Here is a 24,978-nt window from a genome sequence, read left to right as displayed (position 1 = left end):
AATAGTTCACTCAAAATAAAGAAATCATTTACTCAAATTAAAAACAATAATTCACTCAAATAAAAAAAATCGCTCTAAATTAAAAAAAATCATTCATTAAAATAAGAAATCATTCGCTCTAAATAAAGAAATCGTTCGCTAAAATAAAAAAATCATTTGCTTACAAATGAAATTGTTTGCTCAAATAAAATAAAATAATTCGCTCTAAATAATGAAATTTTTTGCTCAAATAAAAAAGTGATTCGCTCAAAATAAAGAAATTGTGCGCTCAAATTAAAAAAATCATTCGCTCTAAATAAAGAAACCGTTTGCTGAAATAAAAAAAATTTATTCGCTCTTAATAAAGAAATAATTCGCTCAAATAAAAAAAAATCATTTGCTCTAAATAGAGAAATCGTTCGCTAAAATAAAAAAATCGTTTACTCAAAATAAAGAAATCGTTCACTCAAATTAAAAACAATAATTAACTCAAATTAAAAAAAATCATTCGCTCTAAATAAAAAAGTTATTCATTAAAATAAATTGTTCGGTCAAATAAAAAAAAATAATTCGCTCAAAATGAAGAAATTGTTAGCTCAAATTGTTAGCTCAAATAAAGAAAATCATTTGCTTTAAATAAAGAAATCAGTTGCTGAAATAAAAAAATGTATTTGCTCTAAATAAAGAAATCTTTCCCTCAAATAAAAAAATCATTCATTCAAAATAAAGAAATCATTCACTTGAATTTAAAAATTCATCCTCTAGAAATAAGGAAATCGTTCGCTTAAAAAAAAAATCGTTCACTCAAATTAAAAACAATAATTCACTCAAATAAAAGAAATCATTCGCTCTAAATAAAGAAAATCATTCGCTCTAAATAAAGAAATCGTTTGCTGAAATAAAAAAAATAATTTGCTCTAAATAATGAAATCTTTTGCTCAAATAAAAAAAATCATTTCACTTGAATTAAAGAAATTGTGAACACAATCGTTTCAGTCTAATTTGAATCTTTAAAACCGCTGCTATCATGTGATAAATTAAAGAGAGGAGTGTTTAAACTGATTTTTTACTCCAGACCATAATAACAGAACTGGATGGTTTGTTGCGTCTCTCTCGGATGTGATTGGTGATCAGAATGATGGAATACAGTCCAGTCTTCACTAAACACACAGATCCACCAGCAGGGGGCGACACTGCATCTGAAACACACAGAATAATCTCAGTGTTTATCTTCACTTCCTGCAGATGAACTCAGGAGGGCTATAAGAGAGCTGACTGTTGTTTTATGAGCTGAAATATTTTAGGAGTAACAAACATGCAAAAAATAAAAAAAAAACATTTTTCACGTGTGTGTGCGTGCGTGTGTGTGTGTACCTATATCAGCACAGAGGTGTGTAAACGTTTTATTCTCCTGCTTCCAGCTGTCTGAGTTGCAATGGTTACAGATGATGATGCTGTCCCAGACTGACAGGGAAAGGGCGACGCCTCCAGGTGATGTCACTTCCTTCTCCTCACAGGTCTTTTTATAACAGGTGGAGTTGATTGAGAGGTCGTGACCTCTGCAGGTGAGGGTGATGTCACAGGGGTCAGCTCTGTTATAGCTTAGCATTGTGACAGCAGATAGTGTTGATGTTTACTCAGTATCCTGATGCTAAAGCTAAAGTAGCTGTAGCTGCTTTTGGTAAGAATCGCTCTCTATTACAGAAATAAAGCTTTTTACAAGTGCTGTTTAAAACCTGAACAGTACATTTATGTTTATTTATACAGTGGCTTTCAAAAGTATTCATACCCCTTGAACTTTTTCATATTTTGACGCATTACAACCACAAACGTAAAAAATATTTAATTTAAATTTAATGTGAAAGATCAACACAAAAGTGGTATTCAATTGTCAAGTGGAAAGAAACTCTTTTAGGGCATGTCTCCACCAGCTTTGCGCATCTAGTGACTGAAATTTCCGCCCATTCTTCTTGGCAAAACAGCTCAAGCTCAGTCAGATTAAAAGGAGAGTGTGTGTGGACAGCAGTTTTCAGATCTTGCCACAAGTTCTAGATTGGGTTTGACTGTGCCATTCTAACACATGAATATTCTCTGATCTAAAATGTAGAAAAGCAGCACCAGAGCATAATGCTGCCACCACCATGTTTCACAGTGGGGATGGTGTGTTCATCAGAGTGATGTGCAGTGTTAATTCTCTGCCACACATAGCGTTTTTGCATTTTGACCAAAAATTCAACTTTGGTCTCATGTGATCAAAGTACCTTGTTCCACCTAAGCTGTGGATCTCAGCATTTCATCCAGAGTTACCATGGGCCTGTGTTTTCTTTGGACTTTATGAGGCTGTTTACTCCCCAATATTCTCTTAACCATCCTCTGAGGCCATCTTGGAGCAGTTGTATTTGTACTGAGATTAGAATATTAGCAGTCATCAGGCAACTTCTGAATGCAATTGGTTGAACTCAAAAAAAAATTTTGCACACCACACTTTTTTTAGTTTTTTATTTGTAAAACTAAAAAAAAAATAAAAATTCCCACTTCACAATTGTAAATCACTTTGTGTTGATCTTTCACATTCAATTCCAATGAAATATATTTATGCTTGTGGTTGTAATGTGACAAATTATGGAAAAGTTCAAGGGGTATGAAAACTTTTTCAAGTCACTGTAGTTCACTATTAAACACACATAATGCATCTTGCAGAATGTAGTGTACAGATGATGTACGCTAGAATTTCCAGTTGTCACGTCTGGTGTTGTAGGTGCTCCCTGTCCTTCCACACTTAGCTCCAACGGAGGTTCTCAGTCAAACAACTACAACACCCAGAATGCACCACACACTGACATCACACACGCTGCTGATCACGTGACACCTCACCTGCCCCGGCCAGGAAGTCCTGAGTACTGATGATTACCTGTATTATTTAAGGTCTGCTCTCACACACACACACACACACACACACACACACACACACACACACACACACACACACACACACACACACACACACACACAGCATATTGCCTGGTTTCGCCCACATTACAAAGCGTTTATCTCTGTTACAGTTTTCTCCTGTATGACCTTGCTTTTGTTTTCTCGACTCTGATTTTTGCCTTGCCTACTCTGTGGATTTTTGTGTATTACCTGGAATGCTTATCGTTTACGTTTTTTGGATCACCTCTGATACTGCCTGCTTCGTGTATGAACTCTGGACTGTGTATTGTTTCTGATTGTGGATCACCTCTGATACTGCCTGCTTCGTGTATGAACTCTAGACTGTGAATTGTTTCTGATTGTGGATCTCCTCTGATACTGCCTGCCCCGTGTATGACCATTGGACTGCCTCACTATCCGGTAATGGTCTTTTCCTCCTGGTATCTGCTTAACAGTATTATCTACCAACTGCTACTGTTTTGTTTTGTACCCTGTGGGTTTTTAATAAAATCCTTAACTGGTTCCGCGAGTGTCTGTATTCTGTACCCCACCATGACACCAGTATATATCATAAAGCAGTGTGGTGGTGTTTTTTCAGACAATACAGAAACAGAGATGGTTTGTTTAGTTGTTTCCTCCTCAGTTTTATATCTGTAGTAAATTGTGAATAGTGAAAGAGTTAATTAGTGAACCAATAACTATTAACTTTTATCTGTTTTAATATAGATATAGTGTTGTATTAAAGAGTACCTTTGTTTTCTGTAGTATATTAAAATATGTTAAAATAAAACATGTCTGATGTGCTGGAATGACTTACCTAAAACAGGGAGTCGATGCGCACATAATGTAGTTGTCTTTTCTGTATTGGATGCTTTTACTTCATACAGTCCATTATCAGTCTTCTGTAGATTCTTCAGGTTCAGGCTGCAGGTTTCCTCAATAAACTCCACTCTGTCTTTATAACGGGGGGAGGGCTTAATATCTTTATATTGTTTATAATATTTTAGAACAGGAACAGATCAACTAAACACCCAGAAAAACTCATCAAACTCTGATACAGATCCATTTATCTCCAGCTGAACAGAATCACCAACCACTCTGAACACGTCACTGGATCCTGCAGAGAGAAAAGAGAGAAGAGAATATGTTGAACATGTTGCTGTAGAACAGATTTGTAATGACTTAAAACTTTACAACATGTTATTAATTACTTTACAATAAGTGTATGTACGTTTATTACAATTATATCATGTTATTTCTGTATTGGAGCTGTAAGAATGTGTAAATATTTAATGATTAATGTGTTAAACCGTTATATATATATATATACTGTAATCTATACACTCACTGTTATAATACAATGTCTCTGTAGTTACATTTTGGTGCCAGAATCTTAATTAATTTTAATTTGGGTGGAAATGATCAGAATTGTTGATCAGAGAGACTGCTTCTGGATCCTTATCCTGGTCTTGTGTGACACTGTCAGATTTTATGTGGTTCGGTTTTCTGGATGTTGTGTTGAACATCAGTGAGAACGAAGGGTCTTCTTGGTTTATTTTAGTATATTTTAAGGGATATAATTTCATATGTTTTTATAGAGTGTTTAATCTTTTATGGCAGTTAAGAACTGAGGACTGCATGTGTACCAATGATCTGGAGATGATTTGTAAAGAAGAATGGTCCAAAATACCTTCAAACAGAAGCCAGACTCTTACTGGAAGTTATACATATATATACTCTGTGATGTGACAATAAATAGGATTTGATTTGATATTTGATGTGATCATCAAATGTGTGCATCAGTGCTGTTGCGTTATACTGCCTCAAGGTGGCACCAGTGCATCAGTTCAGGTATTTTAATGTTGGGTGGATTATAGACGTGGAAGCTACCAGTGGTGATATCAAAGTTTATCAATCTATTAAAGGGGACATGAAACATTTCAGTTTGTACAAGTTTTCTAAGGGATTAAATATAATGGAATTTAAATAATAGTGATAGTAATGGAATGAAAATATAATGGGGGGGGGGGGGTTATATAAAATGTTTACACACTAAATTATAATATATTTATGTTTGTTACGTTTGAGCTAGGGCGCGCCATGTTGCCTGTGCAGCACTGGTGACGTCACGAGGTTGGTTGGTTTAAGAGCCCAGTTACAGAGCTAGCGTAAAAGAGCTTGTTGTTTGTGGAGATTATGGATGAAGATGAAGCTGAACTAGGCTAACATGGAGCATTTACTCAGAGATCTTTCCTGTATAAACCTGAGCAGGACTTTTCAGATGCTTTTCTGAGAGAGAGAGACGTTTTAGGAGTGTCTATTCTCTCTCTACGTGGAGCCGTGCAGAACCCAGCAGCGCGTCCACAGCAGGTACTACCATCCAGTTAACCAGCTATTTTAGATACATTTAGCTATTTAACATGTAAAGTCCAGAGTTCATTAAGACTGAATAAAACGTACATGATTTAAGTGGATATTGAAACACACAGGCGCTGTTTTGTTGATAAACCGTTCAGTTTAGAAGTTAGAAAGCTTACTGGGTACTTAGCTTCATCTAGTTAGCGTTAGCTAGTTAACTAGCGTTGGCTAGCTATGATAAGATAGATAGATAAGTAGCTAACGCTAGCTATGTTATCTTTTAATTGTCAGTTTATCTAGACTTTCGGTAACGGTACCTCTCGCTGCTCTGCTGGGTGAGCGCGGTGTTTGGCTGGTTCCGGCTCACAGCTGCTGCCCTCATAGTAACGTTACCCTCAGTCGGACGGTCTGTACATCCCAGCTGATCAGAGGAAAAATAAAAAACGGAGGAAAAAAGCCTTATTATATAATAATAATAATAATAATAATAATAATAATAATAATAATAATATTATTATTATTATTATTATTATTATTATTATTATTCCAAGTACTAATGTTTCTCGGAGAGAGTTTGGCTTCTTATGGATTATAATCTGCCTTGTAAAATCTAAAAAATGGAAACAAAAAGCACGATGACTGTGGATTATCTACTGGTATCAAATGGAAGAGGTTTTTAAAATGTATTTGTTAAACTAAAGACTTAAAATTAGGGACTTTATTAAACTTGTATTACTGTGTACTTTTACAGTACTTGGGAAAATGTGAATATACTGCTGCGAATTGTAAATATTTAACTAAACCAGTAAAATAATTACACAGAATATATTTGAAATATATTATATACATATCAGATGACAATGTTTGGCAATCACACTAATATTGTATTCAAAGAAGGAGCCTTACTTTTGATACAGAAAGTAAGAGCAGTTATAATTTATAATAAGTAAACAATAAAATGTGTAGTGTGTAAGTTATTGTACATTTTATATCAATAATTCAGACTTTAGTTCAGTTAAAAACCCTATTAGACTATTAGACAACCATATGTGACCCTCATAATCCAAATTCATGTAAACAAATAAAACATTACAAAACAGGTAAACAGATTTGTATTCTCACTCATTCATAAATCACTGCAGTGTCTGTGTTCCACCAGCAGATGGCTGCCAAGCTCCACCAAAAAACATCTCCTCTAGAAATCTGATCAGGAGCAGATAATAGCAGCTGCTGAATAAAATCATCTCAACGCAAACAAACAAAAAAGTTAATGTAAGAATTTACTGTATCTGGACCTGTAATATATTCACGCACTTGTTTGAACACACCACACAAAGCTGACAAAACAACAAGTCACAAGATTATTACACAAAAAAATAAGTATTACATAGAAAACTATTACATTAAAAATCCACACAAATTATATATAATATTGTATTATATACAAATATTTATTATTAATAAAGTAAATCAAACAATTGCGTTAAGGAAATTCAAAACACGTCACCTCCTGCCTTAGACGAACACTAAAACTTTAATCTTACAAAAAATTCCGTCATAAAACATTATTTTAGTATCGCTAACAATGTTGTAAATCAGTGCGTAAGAAACTGTGTTGAGGGCGCACCGCATTTCCGCAGCGTGAGGCTATTTTTCTAGATTTTTTATCTTGTACACTACTTAGGGAGCCTAATGAAGAAACACCATGTCTCCTTTAGGCATAAATACACATTATTACACACATTATGAGCCACCAATATCAGGGTAAGAGCTGTTATTATTAAAATTAAAGCTTAAGTGAATATATTTTCCAGTTAATATAGAGTATTTTAAGCTGAATGTAAAATAGGGGACCCTTTAATTCAGCAGGTCTTGTCTCTGGGGGGCAGCGAAGTAAACAAAACTTTAATTTCCTGAAAAAACATTTTCTTTCAAAGTCAAACGAGTGCTGGACTTTAATCTACACAGATTTCTCTCCTTAAAACTGATTATTTGGGTGAGTAAAGCTCTTAGATTAATTTACAGTAAGCTTAGATTTTCACAATTTTGACTGAAATGGCTGAAAATAGAGGCCGCTACGCTAGCTAGCGCTTAGCTACCTAGTCACAAGCCATAGCAACCGCTCACATAGCCGAGTTCTAACACCACTGTGGCTAAATACACTAATTACAATATAAAAAACACACACAGGGGACAGTATGAACACCTACCTGCTGTTTTACTGCTGTTTTTAGCCTCTTTAATTCTACATGCTAATCACTAAATTAGCTTCAGTCACCTAGCTAGCTAGCTCAGAGCAGGTAGATAACAAGCTGCCACTCTAACTTACCTGTGTCTGGTGAACTGTGTGTAGTAAAACTAATATATTATATATATATATATATATATATATATATATATATATATATATATATATATATATATATATATATATATATAGTAGCAAGGAACACATTTTTTGACAAAAAAAAAGTTTTAATTATCTGGATCCTAGTTTTATAATTTGCAATTTTCCACTGATTTAATTTATTTTCAACTTCCAGTTAATTTCAGCTCATTTATATTTTGTTATAAAGTCCTATAATTCTTATTTGATTTTTAATTGCTAAGTTCAAAAATAGAGGATCATTTTATCCCATCCAGATGTCTTCTGTTTTATCCAAATTGAATTTTGCTCCTGCTGCGTCTTCATAAATTCTATAATCCTGAGCTCTTTCTGATTTCTCACGATTACTGTGATGTCGTCATCAGCAAAGTCTGTAAGTTTAAAAGATTCTTTACCTAAGATATCAATTCCTTTAATTCTGGTATCATTTTTAATTTTATTTAAAAGTTTATTTAAAAAGAGGACTAACTGCTAACACACACATAAGACTGCACTTAAAGGACTCTTCTATGTGTCTCAAATTCTGTTAAAATACCCTTTAACATTAATTTGAGCTGCTGATGTTTCATATAATAACTTGATCTTATAAATTAAATTTGGTGGGAAACCATAGTGCTGCAAATCATTCCATAAAGATTCCCTGGACACATAGTCAAAAGCCTTTTCCTGATCTAAAGTAATTATATAAAATTCCTTATCATTATTTAAATTCATTCATTTATTATAAATCAAGGTAATCAAACATTTATAGAACAATTCATTCAGTTTTCCATCTCTAAAACCTTCATTAAAATAATTTTGTAATAAACTATTATAATGTCTTATGACATTTCGGAGATTAACCGTCTGGTCCTGGAGTTTTCCCATCATATAAACCCTTAATTACTTCAACAATTTCTTCCTTTGTAATTGGTTGATATTGATGAGAGGTCCTCTGCTTGTAATTTTGGACAGCCTGATAAAAAATTGTATTTTTTTTGTTTCCTTTATAATTTTCTGCTTTTCTTTTTTGTTTTCTATTACATTCCCATGCTCCTCTCAAATCCCTTTAATCATCTGCGTGACATTAAATTCATTAAATAAAGTCATTTTAATAACTCAATCTTGAGCTGTGTTAACATTATTAATTATAAATTTCTTGTTGTTATAAAAACAATCAATATAGATTAACCTTCCAGGAATCAATTATCTGTAATTAATTATTTCAAACAATTGATTATAGAATAATAAACCAATTCCATCAGCTTTACATTCTCCAATAGAAAAGAAGGAATAACCATTATCCCACATTTTTTTGGATTTTCTACATCTTCATATGTATTTAGTTTTGTTTACTGTAAACACAACACAACAAATCTCTGCTTTTTTTTCTTTTAAATATACAAAATTTCTCATTCCTGTTCTTTTTATACTGAATCCCCCAACATTGCATAGTGCAATATTAAGTCAGACAGAGGAGATAAAGAAATGTTTATTTCTTTTACTTTTTCTGAGTGTACTGTTCATTCTGCTTCTAACCTCCTTTTTTAGGTTTACTCTTCCTTTTCTTTTCGTTGGATGCAGCAGCCTATGTGCGTATGTATGGTGGTAGATCTTGTCATAGATGGAAGGAGAGGTGATGAAGAAGGAGGAGGAACTTGGTTTGCTTGTGTTTCGGCTGCTGCAGTACTCCTCGCTGCTGTCTCCTTCAGACGAGGTGCTGGTGTTCGGATTTCCTCCGTCTGTCTCTCCGCTGCTGCTGCTGCTTCCGCTGCTACTTAAATCTTCATGATGACGGTCATTTCCATCCTCTACTCTTTCACTTCCATTGTAGAGAGCTTCTCTTGGACCTGGTTCCTCCACTGCCTCTGGTAGAACTCGGTTTGGGTGACTGATCATTGGACGTGTTGTTAGAGGGATTTTATTTCTTCAGAAACTACTTCCTCTTTTTGTTTCCACTTACTGTCCATACAGTCACCATTATTAAAATACACACCTAAAATTTTTATTTGCTCTTTATCTGGAACATCGACTCTGAACTTTTTTCTTTGATCCCCAATCCACACACATTCAGATTTAGCCATATTGCTTTGCACCAGACACTTTTTCATAAAATTTATAATATTCCATTATAATGTCTAAGTCTTTTTTTGTTTTAATAAAAACTGTAATATCATCTGCATAAACTGTGATTTTAACTAAATAATCTCCTCTTTTAATACCTTGTATTCTTTCATCATTATGGCTGGAACGTAAAGGGCAGAACTCAGAGGATAATCTTGTTTTATTCCTCCTATCGGCCTCGGTTTTTGCTCCACTCATCCATCAAGTTATTCTGAGTTAAAGTTTGTTGAATTTTTAAGAGTGCAGGTACGTAATAGTTTTAGATTTTATCCTGACGTAATTTTTTTAATCTGACTTCATGACCAACATTCAACCTGAAATTAATTTCTATTGACGTTGGTGATCAGCTGGATATTGAGGGTTTTATCCTCCAGTTAGACCAGGAGCTCACCACTCACCCTGCTACTCCTATCATGTCCAACTGGAAGTCCTCATTTACTTGTTTTTATTAAAAATATAACTTTATGAAATGTGATTGGAACAGTCACACCATGTGAGCATTTTTTGGTTTTACTGAAAATTGTGAAAAAAATGTTAATCCTATGAATGCTCTGTAAATTCATATAAATCAGCAATTTCTGAACAATATCACCACAGTTTTTGACATATTTTTCTATAATTTACATATATTTGACACCCTTATATAAAATGCAGAACATCACACTAGATGGAGGCAGTGCTCCTTTCTCCCAGAATTATTATCACAGTGCACACATGTGCAGTACAGTCACATCAGGAGAACTTGAAATACCAACTGTTTTTTTATTTTTAAAAAATTGTATTTAAGAGGTAAATTAAATGATTTAGTGATTTAAATCACTGTATCAGTGTGAAGTTAAGGTAAAAAAGGTGATTAGAAACAAATTTTCTTTAGTTTGTTTATAAATTGTTTATTTATTTTATTTGTTTTTTATTTGTTTAATTGTCATTTACTTTTATGTAACCCTTAAATAAATAATGACAGTGAGCTCAGGCTGTTTAATGCGGTCAAAGAAAACAGAATCATCAAACTGAAAAACTCATGAAAACGTTATAAAATGTGGGTCAGAGCATGCGTAGTGCGGGGATTCAAACATTCCATTCAGCCCTTTGATATGATTGGCTGACAATAGCCAAATACGAACAATAGCTCCGCCAACCCAGCGCCTATTCGCTGTGAGAGAACGAGGGGGCGGGTCTTAGAGTGAGAGAGGTGTGACGCAGTAAAGGAGAGAGTGAAAGTAAGTTCAGTCTCCGCCATTAGAAGAGGACAGAAGTCCGGATTCACTCGGTAAGTTCAGAACTGAAGAGAATGTAGAACAGAACCGTGTAGCTTAAAGTCAGAACCAGTTCTAAAGGTTCCTCAGATCCAGAACCGGTTCTTTAAGCTCAGCTCAGTGTCCGATTCCACTGGAAGAACCAGGATCAGCATGGAGATCTGAACCGGGCCTGGATCAGACCTGGACCTGGTCTAGATCAGACCGGCTGGAGAACAATCAGCTGTAACAGATCAATAATGCTGTAAACTGAAGAGAAATGCGCAGATATAGATTGATATTTATTGATCACAGTGTAGTTTATGCTGTTTAAAGCGCATTACTGCTTAATGTGGACTTTGATCTGTTGGGGAAATAAAAACACGGAGCTGCTATAAAGGCGTGTTTATATGCAGTAGCGCTGTTCAACCAGCAGGGGGAGCAACGGAGCTCAAGATCACGTGGTGTTTTAGTGTTTTTAATCCTGCTGTTTTATATTATACTTAAATAATCTCTCTATTCTGATTCAGTAACATAATAATAATAATAATAATATTAATTATAATAGAACTGTGTGTATATTTATAATGTTGTGTAATGCAGTAATATTACTAATAATAATTAAATTATAATTATTATAATAACAGTAAATGTCTCTGTAATCTGTAGAATAATGTGTAATGAGGGTAAATCACACTGTTATGTATCGTTCTCTGTTTGGTTTGTTTTGTTAGTTTATCAGGTTTTGTTTAATGCAGTTCTGATGATAATGTCATTATTGTAAGAATAAAGGTTTTATTGTTACGGCTGATCTGTTCTCAGGGGTCGGTGTCGGCAGTGTTCAGCTGTGTGTGAATGAAGAAGAGTAAAAGATGGATCTTCAGAACTCCAGCAGTGGAGGAGGACCTCCTGTCCTAAAGTGAGTAAATTAAGTGATGGGTTTAATATGTAAAGTAGTTTTGTATTGTAATGGTTTCAGCTCTAATCCTGGAGCTGTGATCTGCATATTTTACAGTTTTAAATTATTGAGAACAGAGTTTCTCCTGGACCAGAGTCAGAACCCTGTGCTGTATTTAAACACAGAGAAACGCTTAACAAACCAGCCAGTTATTCTTATAGTAGAATGTGTTTCTAATCTGTATTTAAACACAGAAACGATTAACAAACCACAGAAACAGTATTAGGTGGTTGCTGTAGTGATATTATGCTGTTGCTAGGTGGTTGCTATGGTATGGGGTGGTTGCATATTTGTGTAAAAAAAATATGGTCCATATATTTTAACATAAATGTGACCATTTGCTCAAAATCTGGATCGGATTAGTCTGTAGTGAAAGTGAACTCTGAACCAGATCCATTGTGAGGATCCGTCTCGGATTTTACCACACGCTGTCTGGATTTACATTAGCATTAGAAATGAGGAAATCCTGATGTGCTGCATTTATATAGATCAGATGGAAGTGATTTGGTTTGTTATTAAAGCTGTGGAATGAAGCTTCTCACAGAAAGACTTGTTCTATTCTGTTCTGGGGTGCGTTTCCGGTACAACGACGGAGCCTAGCATTGAACTAACGTGGTACGATGCATCGTTAAACTAACTAACATCTGAAGTACGACCGTTTCCCGAAACCATCGTACTTTGTTGGTACCACAGAAGTCTAAACTATGTTGGTTTGAACCACCCTGGTCTAAACTAAGGTGTTTTCAGAAATGTTCGGCCAGACTTTCCCAGTAGGAATCGTGCAAAACTCACAATCTTTAAAATACTATGCCAAAAAATTGTTACAGATTTATTATTTAGGCTATTTATATTGTAATTATAACCAGAACATAAAGGACAACAATACTATTAATAAAATAACAATAAACTGCAAGTAAAATCTACACAATAATTGCTATATATTCATTATTAATTTTAACAGACAGTATTACTTTAAAAAAACATACACATATTTGCTATTGCAATTTTTTTAAAACAAAATATTAATACATCACCATTCTGAATGAGTCTTATTAATATAAGACCTGAGAAATGTGTGTTACAATGCATACGACGGTGCAGCGGGCGGTGTTCTGTCGAATTGTGCAACCCATCGAGATGTGCTTCTTAACACCAGTGCCAATGCATTGGTGCAATGCAGTGAAACATTTTTTATTTATTTATTATTTTTATGGTAATTCTGTTCTTCTTGGGTGCATTGAACAACCAGAAACCCCTTGCCATTATTTCTGAGTATTACAAATGCGTAAGTGACAGCTGATAATAATGAAAGTAATAATAAATGAGCAATGAAAAAAAAGGGTTATAAATCACCCCTAATAACTCTAAACTGACTCCTGATATTTTGATTCAGGCCTTCCGAATATCCTACCGAAAGCATGTTTAAATATTGGGCTTTCTTTATTTACACTCTGTCTGGCCCTGTTACCTCCAGAGGAATAATTAGGTAATTCAAAACATCTGCTTATTACATGTCTCTATAATTTTCATTTTTATTTTAAGACATTTTTACTTAGTTTTTTTTTTGTTATAAATATATTATTAAAAGACACATTCCTGCCTACTGTATGGATACATTCACTGGGTACAAACAATGCAGATATACCCTCAAAGGTCCTTAGGGTACAGGTGTTTACGTTAAAGCCATTTTAGAGTATCACCCCAGTGACAGTTTGGTACCCTTATTCAGAGAGTGCATATAGCACAGTGAGTTTAAAAAATAATTATTAACTAATTCATAAATGTTCACAGCACAAGTTATCTTTACTCAAGAGATGCTTGCTTGAATAATTGACATACATCTTTCCAAGACTGTAAAATACATTTTAGCTAAAGAGCACTTAATTCATGTTGGCCAAATAAAGCTAAATGTTAAAGACATACATTAAAAATGGCCAATTAACTTACATTTTCAAAATACATTTGAGTACTGAATTTTATTATTTTACCTGGGCGCACATGGGTAAAAGTGAAGTGGCTCAATTAATGTAATAAAGACAAACATTAAAAATAATTATGTACACTTGACATCTTAAATCCTCGTGCAGCAATATTAATGTGATTTATCAGCTTTCTGTATCCTACCGTCCATCGTCTGCACTAATCACCAGGAACTCCTAACGACAGGTCTAGAGCTGTAGTTGGAACGACACAGCTGAACCACGATAGTTGCGAACATTCGCTGGAACTACGGTTTTGGGAAACACCTGAGTAGCTTAACTAAGGTTCGCACTATGTAAGTTACTAACGTGGTTACCTCCATAGTTCCAACTACGCTTTTGGGAAACACCTGCGTCGCAGCTGCATCGTCCAGACTATGTAAGTTGCTAATGTAGTTAGCAACTACGCTTTTGGGAAACGTACCCCTGATCTGTATCTCTGTTAGAGTTCAGTATAGAAAATATACCTTTTAGTTTATAATACAGTATAATTGTGTAATTGTGTAGCTCTTAACAATACATGTTATTAACTAGACACAGATCTATAAAATACATATAGTAAATATGATCTAATCAGGTGATGACATTGTGACATCATAAACACAAATATATTCAACAGTATTGTTAAAGAAATTAAAATATGTATTTTTATTAGACGAGCGTTTTTCAGTTTGGGGCAGCTGACAGAAAGCTTCGGGACGCTTCTGGGACGGTTATGAAGAAGTTAGTCTGGAACCTGTGAATAAGTTTTAGTAAAGGAACACATTACTCCACACTTTACTCTCATCATGGATCATCATGAAGATCTGTTTACAGGGAGAAGAGAGCAGCATCTCCAGCCCCCAGTGGAGTGTCTATGAAGAGTGACGCGTCCATGATGATTCCTCCAGGGTTCAGCAGTGGAGGAGGAAGCTCTGGGTCTCGGTACATCACTGCACTAAACTACTGTTCTGTTCTGAGAGTGAAGCTCTTCAGTTCCTGATCTTTATTAAAGATGTGCTGTGTGTTGGAGTTTCACTGTGTAAATGCTGGAGTTTCACTGTGTTTAATGTTAACAGAACTGAAACCCAGAGAGGAGCTTCTCCAGAACCCAGCTGTGTTTCTATGAAGAGTGACCAGTCCATCATTATTCCTCCTGATTTCAGCAGTGAAGATATGACCTCTGACCCACAGTGAGAGAAACATCACTTACATCATTTACTTTTTCTATAATTTACCTTTTTAAAGCATATAACACACACCCTCACACACCCTCACACACACTCACCCTCACACACACCCTCACACACACACACACACACACACACACTTTCACACACATACACAGGAGGTCAGTGTGAGATTCACTGTATGTAATGATCAGTGTACACAGCTGTGGTGTGATGGGGAGGCGGGGTTTAGATTAGACTGACTGACCTGAACAATGAGAGTAAATTACAGTATAATTATATATCTATATTAGGGGTGTGTAATTCTGATAAAAACAATATCTAAATCATTTTTGTAATTTTGTCACATAAAAAAAACTGTATTTTGCATTATTCAAAAACATGTTTAGAAAAGTATTATATTGTAATAAACTGCACTTCTTAAATGATCGTAAGATTTGCTTATTAAATATATTAATCAAAACAATATATTCAATATTTAAACATTAAACTCACACCTCCAAATATGGAACAGTGCACCATGTGACCTACCAGATATTCTTGAATAAAAGCATCAGTGTTAGAAAAGCAAAACTAAATTATACTATATTTATATAAGTTATATGAATCAAATTAAAACATTAATTGTATTAATCACAACAATATTCTGTGAAGGGACAACAATCATTGTGCAGTGTGTTGTGTCTGGCAGACTAGATTATCTTTTGCTGTATTGCTAATGTCAGTATAAATGAGAATATTTTAATGTGCTGAGTAACTGATTTTAACTGAGAGCTTTAATGGAGGAAATAAACACTAGAGTAGCTCCATATTCCACCTTTAACAGAATGGAAAGAGAAAACATGCCTTCAGCTGTTTGTGTGTGTGTGTGTGTGTGTGTTTGTGTGTGTGTGAGAAAGCATGGGGAAGAGAGAGAGAGAGATTTGGAGGAAAATGAAGCGTGAATGAAAAACCCACAATGGTCACAGAAATAACTTGAATTTGACAAAAGTAATACTAAATAAAAATTCTATGAAAATAAATAAATGAAAATCTGACATTGATTTTCAACTGTGCTTCAACATAATTGTTTTAAAAAGTAAACTCATTACACAGGCCTGGACAAAAATGATGGTACCTTTGAAAATAATGTGACTAAAGGCACATGTTAAATCAAGGTGTGTCCACTAATTAGCATCACAGGTGTCTAAATCTTGTAATCAATCAGTGGGTCTATATATATAGGGCTACAGGTAGTCACTGTGCTGTTTGGTGAAGTGGTGTGTACCACACTCAACATGGACCAGAGGAAGTGAAGGAAAGAGTTGTTTCAGGAGAAAATTTAATAAAATTAAAAGCATGTTAAAGTGAAAGGTTATTTTTTTAAGCATTTTTAAGCAGCTTGAATTTCCTGTGAATACAGTTCACATATTATTCAGAAATGTAACATCCACAGGACTGTAGCTAACTGTTACGCCCTCGCTATGTTTTCCTGTGTTTTCCCCGTTTCCTAGTGTGTTTCTCTTGTACTTTTCCATTACGTGTGTGTAATTTGTAGCTCCGCCCCTCGTTACCTGTTTCCCCAGGTGTTCATTGTTTCATGTTTAGTATAAATAGTACTTGTTAGTCTACGTTTGCTGTCGGTCTTTGCACCTTCCTCTGTCGTTTGTCTCGCCACGTTTACTATTGTTTTCTACGTCACGTTATTGCTTCACGTTATTTATTTGTTTTGTACATATTTACGTATTTATTCCTTTGTATATATTCTTTAGCCCTGTTTAGTTATCTGTTTAGTTTAGCTACTTATCTGTTTAGTTTAGCTCTTTGTTTGTTTTCCCTGTTTGTTTATGTACATATTTATATTCGTTATTCCCCTGTTTGTTTATTTGTTTATTTATTTATTAAAGTATTGTTCTTACCCGCTTATAAATCCGCCTCCCGTCTCATCCCAGCGTCACATAAAGACCGACCATATGGATTTTGCGGGTAACCCTTGGGCTGGATGCAAGCTGGCCATCCGTCACGCTCCCTTTGGGACCTCGGCGCAGGATAATCCGAGGCCTCGAGGCCGAAGAAGGCCTCGGTCACGGCGCTCTAAGAGGTCCCAAGATTCTGAGGATTTTCTTGGGGGGGGCTAACGGTTGGGGCCATCGGCCTCGATCCGAACCGCGCGGTAGGCAAGGCGGGCAGAAACGCGGGCTGTGAGGACTATTTCTGGGATTACGTGGACCTCCTCGCTGCCGCGTCCAGTTTGGAGGACGAGTTGTACTGTCCGACGAGAGCCCGCTTGCCTCCCAGGGCGCGCTCCACCTCGTCGGCTCCGCAGCTAGCTTCAGCGGCTAACCAGCTAGCATCTCCGGCGGCTGCAGCTCCAAGCTTCTCCAAGGCTACGCGGCTAACCCAGCTAGCATCTCCGGCGGCTGCAGCTCCAGGCTTCTCCAAGGCTAAGCGGCTAACTCAGCTAGCATCTCCGGCGGCTGCAGCTCCAAGCTTCTCCACGGCTCATGTTTCTCTGGCTGCTACGGCGCTCTCCTCTCCGGCTGCAGCGGCGCCTGCTTCTCCAACGGCGGCAGATCCAGCCTCCACGGCGGCCGCCCAGCCGCACTCCGATGCGCTGGACTCTTCCGGGGAATCAGCAGCTCCAGCCCGGGTTTTCGAGGCTCCGAGGACGGCAGCAGATCTCCGCTCTAAAGTCTCCATGGCAACGGCGCTACCCTATACTGCTCCTGCTGCCCTGGAACCTGAATACGCTGCAGTGAATTCAAGCAAAGTCTCCGTGCTCTCTCCAGCAGCCCGAGTCTCCACGCAGACACCTACTGCCCAAGGGTCCAAGTCTGTTCACGTGAGTGTTCCTGTGCCAGCGGTGCCCACCGCCAATGTTCCTGTGCCAGCGGTGCCCACCGCCAATGTTCCTGTGCCAGCGGTGCCCACCGCCTATGTTCCTGTGCCAGCGGTGCCCACCGCCTATGTTCCTGTGCCAGCGGTGCCCACCGTCCATGCTACGATGCCAGCGGTGCCCACCGCTCCTGCTACGATGCCAGTGATGCCCACCGCTCCTGCTATGATGTCAGCGGTGGCAGACACCGTCCATGTTCCTGTGCCAGCGGTGCCCACTGCCCATGTGCCGATGCCAGTGGTGCCCACCGTCCATGTTCCTGTGCCAGCGGTGCCCACCGTCCATGTTCCTGTGCCAGCGGTGTCCACTGCCCATGTGCCGATGCCAGCAGTGCCCACCGTCCATGCTCCTATGCCAGCGGTGCCTACCGCTCCAGCGCCGACGCCAGCGATGCTCGTTGTCACGCTGCCAGCTCCAGCTGCTCTAGTCGCCGCGCCGTCAGCTCCAGCTGCTCGAGATGCCGCACCGCCAGTGCCTACTGCCCGAGTCGCCGCACCGTCAGCTCCTGCTGCCCGAGACGCCGCACCGCCAGCTCCTGCTGCCCGAGTTGCCGCACCGCCAGCTCCTGCTGCCCAAGTCGCCGCACCGCCAGCTCCTGCTGCCCGAGTCGCCGCGCCTCCAGCTTCTGCTGCCCAAGCCGTCGCGTCGCCAGCGAGGCCCGTCACCACACCCACGCCTATCCCGGCACCCAGGACTAAGTTTCGCCCCAAGCCCCGTGTACCCAGGTCTGCCCCAAGGCCCCCGGACTCCAGCCCAAGAACTTTGCCCAGGCTGGTTCCATGGACTACCCCACAGACTTTAGCCAGTCCTGGGCATCCCCAAGTGGTTCTGGTCCCCATGTCGCTCCCTGTTCTGGTCCCCGTGTCTGTCTGTGTTCCTGTTCCTGTCTTGTCTGGTTTTTCTGTGCCTGTTCCTGTCACCGTCTTCGTGTCTGTTCCTGTTAATGTTTTTGTTCCCGTTCCCATGTCTAGTCCTGTCCAGTCACCCGTCATGTCTCACGTCCAGTCATCGTCCCCTGTCCAGTTTCCTGTCCAGTCTCCTGTCTCGCCCAATGTCCAGTCTCCAGTCACGTCCCTGGTTCAGTCTCCTTTCTCTGTCCAGTCTCCTGTCCGGTCTTCAGTCCAGTCTCCAGTTCTGCCCCATGTTAAGTCTCAGGTCTCGTCTCTTGTGTTTCCTGGCCTCTCCCCGCCGCCGGCCCCCGGGGTTCGTTTTTACGCGCCTCGGGAGCTGCGCGTTTAGGGAGGGGCTTCTGTTACGCCCTCGCTATGTTTTCCTGTGTTTTCCCCGTTTCCTAGTGTGTTTCTCTTGTACTTTTCCATTACGTGTGTGTAATTTGTAGCTCCGCCCCTCGTTACCTGTTTCCCCAGGTGTTCATTGTTTCATGTTTAGTATAAATAGTACTTGTTAGTCTACGTTTGCTGTCGGTCTTTGCACCTTCCTCTGTCGTTTGTCTCGCCACGTTTACTATTGTTTTCTACGTCACGTTATTGCTTCACGTTATTTATTTGTTTTGTACATATTTACGTATTTATTCCTTTGTATATATTCCTTATCCCTGTTTAGTTATTATCTGTTTAGTTTAGCTACTTATCTGTTTAGTTTAGCTCTTTGTTTGTTTTCCCTGTTTGTTTATGTACATATTTATATTCGTTATTCCCCTGTTTGTTTATTTGTTTATTTATTTATTAAAGTATTGTTCTTACCCGCTTATAAATCCGCCTCCCGTCTCATCCCAGCGTCACACTAACCTCCCTGGACGTGGCCGCAGGAGGAAAATTGATGACAAATCAAAGAGACGGATAATACGAAAGGTAACAAAAGAGCCCAGAAAAACTTCTAAAGAGATTAAAGGTGAACTTTAAGCTTGAAGAGCATCAGTGTCAGATCACACCATCACTGTTTGGGCCAAAGTGAACTTAATGGGAGATGACCAAGGAGGACACCATTGTTGAAAACAAAACATTAAAAAGCCAGACTGGAAATTGCTAAACTACATGTTGAGAAGCCACAAAGCTTCTGGAACTTTTTGTCAAGGCACATCAGCTCTATGTTTACAGACAGAAAAATGAAGCATATGAGGAAAAGGACACTGTCCCTACTGTGAAACATGGTGCTTTGCTGCACCTGGTACAGGGGGTCTTGAATCTGTTCAGGGTACAATGAAATCTCAAGACTATCAAGAGATTCTAGAGAGAAATGTGCTGCTCAGTGTCAGAAAGCTTGGTCTCAGTCGCAGGTCATGGGTCTTGCAACAGGATAATGACCCAAAACACAGCTAAAAACACCCAAGAATGGCTAAGAGGAAACATTAGACTATTCTGAAGTGCTTCTATGAGTCCTGACCTAAATCCTATTGAGCATCTTTGGAAGGAGCTGAAACATGGAGGCGTCTGGAAAAGGCTCTTTCACCACTGAGACAGCAGGAGCAGTTATCTCATGAGGAGTGGACCAAAATACCTGCTGAGAGCTGCAGGAATCGTTTAATTGCAGTGATTACCTTAAAAGGTTGTGCAACAAAATATTAAGTTAAGGCTACCATCATGTCTGCTCAGGCCTGTTTCATGAGATTTTTATATATATTTTATATACTTCTGTTGAAGCATGGCTGAAAAGCAATATCTGACTTTCATATGTTCATTTTTAAAGCATTTTTATTTATTATTACTTTTGTCAGATTCTAATTATTTCTGTGACCATTGTGGATTTTTCTTTCATTAACCGCGGGGTACCAACAATTTTGTCCATGTGTGTACATGTGCTCTGTTCTCTCCTCTTTTATACTAAATTAAACACCATTAATGCTACTTCTGCTGAAATTGCTCTGCTAACGTATCTAAAATATTATTGATGGTAAACTAAAGCTTATATAAGCGCTGAATCGTTTCTCCTAACTGTACGAAAAATATTCTCTACTCAAAGCTTTATGACACAGAGCACATTAGCGCCATCTGGTGGCCAAACCACAAAGTGCTTTATGTGTCTGGTGGAAAAATTTTTTTTGCTAGGATTATTGCTTCTAAAACTATGTTCCAGTGTATTGAAAACAGGACATTTATTGTTTCTTTAATAGCATTGAATAAAACGTCATCATCTGTCGTGCATATATTTATCATCTCAGTTGCTGGGGTGAGTGCGTACATCCAGTAATGGGAGAATGTGTTTTAGTACAATACATAGACCAGTAATGTATTCAGAATTAATTATAATACACTTTAAAACATATTTTGTTAATTGAAATTCTGGAAAACCTTTTAGCTGTTTTCTTTCTAATTACATTCACATTGCTGCTGAGCTACTGAGCTACAGCTACTGATTGCTCACCTGAATGTTTGAGTATAAATACCCCTCAGTTTCAGCTATTAGTTGCTGAGTATTGAATCTAGGTTCCCTAGCTCTTCTACGACACGTATCTCTTTGTTATTCTGCCTTATCGTTTATTGACCCCTTTCTGTTTTACTGTTTACCCTTTTTGCCTTGCTCAGTTTATTGTTTGTTGCTTTCTGTTGCTTGTTATTAGACCACCCTTCTGCTTCTTCCACTTCTGTCTATTTCTCTGTGTACCGACCCTGCTTTCTCCTCTCTACTGGTATGTTGTTTGTTTATGCTGGCTTTATGTTACTGACCCTGCCTGCTTTAGACTATCCTTATCTGCTTGTCCCTTTTGTTAATAAACTGTTTAAACTGTTTGACTCATATCAGCGTGTCTCTCTTGGTTCTGGTATTCCTGATACATTTATTTACATTTTATTTTAATTACAGATTAATCTTTTCTTTGTATCTGTTATTTGCTGTCATTCTTTATTTTATTAATAATCTCACCATATTTTATTGAAACACGTTTTTTTTAGATCAGCTGATTTAATAATGTGGATTACAGTGTGGCTTTTCTGTTCATCCACAGTGAGAAGAAAAAAAACTTTTCCAGAAAAGAACTGGACCACATATTCAAGGTTAGTACTGAACCATATATATGATGTGAATCTCCCTGATTTATTTTACATATAAATGTAACTTTACTTTAAAGTTTTGATACTAATCATAATTTATTCACCTTCAGTTTAATAGAGTATTATAACTGTATTATATATTAAATAATGTTGATATTAATGCAATAAGATGCTGCTCAGCAACATGATGTTTAAATCATTTTACAGACCAGAGCATCTATAACTCATTTTCTCATCAGATCAGTGTCATCATCTCTCTCTCCCTGTGAAAAACTGTAACAGTTTTATTGATTCTATGTTGTTTGTTCTTAACCAGGAGCTGCAGGAGAAGTTTATCTCTCTAGTGAAGAACGAGCTGAACACATTCAAGAATCTCCTAAATCCAGATTACCCAGCATGCTCTGAGGGAGAGGTGGAGGACGGTCAGAAGGAGGGGGTGCTGAAGGTCACACTGCACATCCTGAGGAACATGAATCAGGCAGACCTCGCCAACACACTAGAGAGCAGTAAGAGTTCTGGGTCATGAGAATGGGGAACAACTAGTGCTAATTTATTTCCTCAGTGGAGTTCTACTTTTCAAATTAGAATAAATAGCAATAGTTATCTGGATTTTTTAATTATAAGATATTGTGTCACAGCATCAAATGTATCCTTAAACCTTAAAATTATCTACTGTATCAAAGTTGTTCTACACAGGGGTCTTTCATGAAGATCATAGCTAATTACATTTTCCTTATTCTCTTCCTCTGTTATCAGAATTGGCCCCAGCATGCCAACGAAAGCTCAAATCCAAGCTGAGAGATAAATATCAGATACTTAATGAAGGAATCTCAGGCCATGTAAAGTCAGCACTTCTGAATGAGATCTACACTGAGCTCTACATCACAGAGGGAGATGGAGGAGATGTCAATCAGGAACATGAGGTGAAACAGATGGAAGCTGCATCCAGGAAAAAAACAACACAGGAAAAACCAATCAAATGCAACGACATCTTTAAACCATTACCAGAACAGAAACGACCCATCAGAACTGTACTGACTAAAGGAGTTGCTGGAATTGGAAAAACAGTCTCTGTGCAGAAGTTCATTCTGGACTGGTCTGAAGGAGAAGTAAATCAGGACATTCTCTTCATATTTCCACTTCCTTTTAGAGAGCTGAATCTGATGAAGGAGAAGAAGCTCAGTCTTGTGAATCTTCTTCAGAGCTTTTTCCCAGAAACACAAGATTTAAAACCAAGACATTATAAGAGCTACAAGATCATGTTCATTTTTGATGGTCTGGATGAGTGTCGACTGCCTCTGGATTTCCAGAACAATGAGAACTTGGTGAATATAGAAGAGCAAACCTCAGTGGATGTCCTGCTGACGAACCTCATCAAGGGGAATCTGCTTCCCTCTGCTCTCCTCTGGATCACCTCTCGACCACCTCTCGACCAGCAGCAGTCAGTCAGATCCCTCCTGAGTGTGTTGATCAGGTAACAGAAGTGCGGGGTTTCAGTGACCCTCAGAAACAGGAGTACTTCAATAAGAGGATCAGTGATCAGGACCTGGCCAACAAAGTCTTCACACACATCAGGTCTTCAAGAAGCCTCTACATCATGTGCCACATACCGGTCTTCTGCTGGATTACAGCCACTGTTTTAGAGAGAATGCTGAGTGAAGCTGAGAGTGGAGAAATTCCCAAAACCCTGACGCAGATGTTCACACACTTCCTGATCTTTCAGATCAAACACAAGAGCCAGAAGTACAGTGGGAAAAGTGACATTGATGTTCAGCAGACTAGAACAAGTATCCTGGCTCTGGGGAAACTGGCGTTCCAGCAGCTGGAGAAAGGAAACCTGATCTTCTATGAGGAAGATCTAAGAGAGAGTGGTATCGATATTAAAGAAGTGTCGGTGTACTCAGGAGTGTGTACCCAGATCTTCAGGGAGGAACATGAGCTGCACCTGGGGAAGGTCTTCAGCTTTGTACATCTAAGCGTTCAGGAGTTTCTTGCTGCTTTATATGCATTTCTCTGCTTCATTGACAGAAGCGTTCTGAATCAGCAGACCGCTAAAAACCAAAACACTGAACTATCTGAACTCTTCAGCAGGTCAACGATGACTGACTTCCTCAGCAGTGCCATAGACAGAGCCTTACAGAGTGAGAGTGGACACCTGGACCTGTTCCTTCGTTTCCTCCTGGGTCTCTCACGGAAGTCTAATCAGAATCTGTTACGAGTCGTACTGACACAGACAGAGAGGATCTCTCACAGCAATGAGGAAACCATCAAATACATCAAGAAGAAGATTGAGGAGAACTCATCTCCAGAGAAATCCATCAATCTGTTCCACTGTCTGAATGAACTGAATGATCATTCTCTAGTGCAGGAAGTGCAGAAATACCTGAGTGGAGGTGGTGAGCGTCATCTTCAACAGGCCAGACTCTCTCCTGCTCAGTGGTCAGCTCTGGCATTTGTGTTGGTGAACTCAGAAGAAGAGCTGGAGGAGTTTAACCTCAGTAAATATCATCCATCAGAAGAGTGTCTTCTGAGAATGCTGCCAGTAGTTAAAATATCCAGAAGCGCTGTGTGAGTATTTTTATTCAGGCCTTCACACAGTTTTTAATCAACTGCTGATGTGTAGAATCAGTTTCCATTCAATCACTGGTGGATTCACATTATTTACATTGTCACATATAAGCATGCATTATCCTTTGTGTGTAATAATAATCAAACCATCATTTTAATGTAAACAGTACATGAAGTTTCTGTCTTAGACTGATTAAATACAATCTTAAAAAAAGGTTTTGGGCAAGTTATATGTTTTTGTTAAAATGAATGCACATCTCTTGCGTCTTGCATCTCAATATGCTTTGGAGAAATGATGATTAGCAATAGAACATAACAATTTTATATAGAACATATATTTTAAGTGTCTGTATTTATTTCTAACATATATATGTGGGAGAAGGTGTAATGTTTTTCCAGAGTTTAACTGGGAAAATAGAATAAATTCACATACTCCAAAAAGCCTTGCTCATTCTATGTTTTGTTAAACATTTTCTTTTCTTTTTTTAAC

The 24,978-nt window shown here is 38.0% G+C and overlaps 3 protein-coding genes across 3 annotated transcripts in view; 2 read left to right on the top strand and 1 right to left on the bottom strand.

Moving 5' to 3' along the window:
• LOC125801385 (zinc finger protein 239-like) overlaps positions 1 to 24,978 on the bottom strand; it is a 187,417-nt gene that overhangs the window by 131,917 nt on the left and 30,522 nt on the right. The gene's annotated exons all lie outside the window — the stretch shown is intronic.
• LOC111196236 (NACHT, LRR and PYD domains-containing protein 3-like) lies at positions 10,957 to 23,398 on the top strand. The gene is made up of 7 exons (XM_049477601.1): positions 10,957 to 11,027; positions 11,815 to 11,911; positions 14,746 to 14,853; positions 14,988 to 15,101; positions 21,875 to 21,923; positions 22,237 to 22,426; positions 22,677 to 23,398. The coding sequence occupies exons 2-7, from the start codon at positions 11,865 to 11,867 to the stop codon at positions 23,396 to 23,398; spliced, it is 1,230 nt and encodes a 409-aa protein (XP_049333558.1). The 5' UTR covers positions 10,957 to 11,027; positions 11,815 to 11,864.
• LOC111196146 (NACHT, LRR and PYD domains-containing protein 12-like) overlaps positions 23,398 to 24,978 on the top strand; it is a 355,160-nt gene continuing 353,579 nt past the window's right edge. Inside the window, exon 1 of the mRNA XM_049477229.1 lies at positions 23,398 to 24,488. Coding sequence (XP_049333186.1) covers positions 23,518 to 24,488 — 971 coding nt within the window. The 5' untranslated portion in view covers positions 23,398 to 23,517. The remainder of the gene's footprint in view (positions 24,489 to 24,978) is intronic.

This window comes from Astyanax mexicanus, chromosome 4 (assembly GCF_023375975.1).
Source record: "Astyanax mexicanus isolate ESR-SI-001 chromosome 4, AstMex3_surface, whole genome shotgun sequence".
Lineage (NCBI taxonomy): Eukaryota > Metazoa > Chordata > Actinopteri > Characiformes > Acestrorhamphidae > Astyanax > Astyanax mexicanus.
This window is presented reverse-complemented; position numbering and strand designations above follow the sequence as displayed.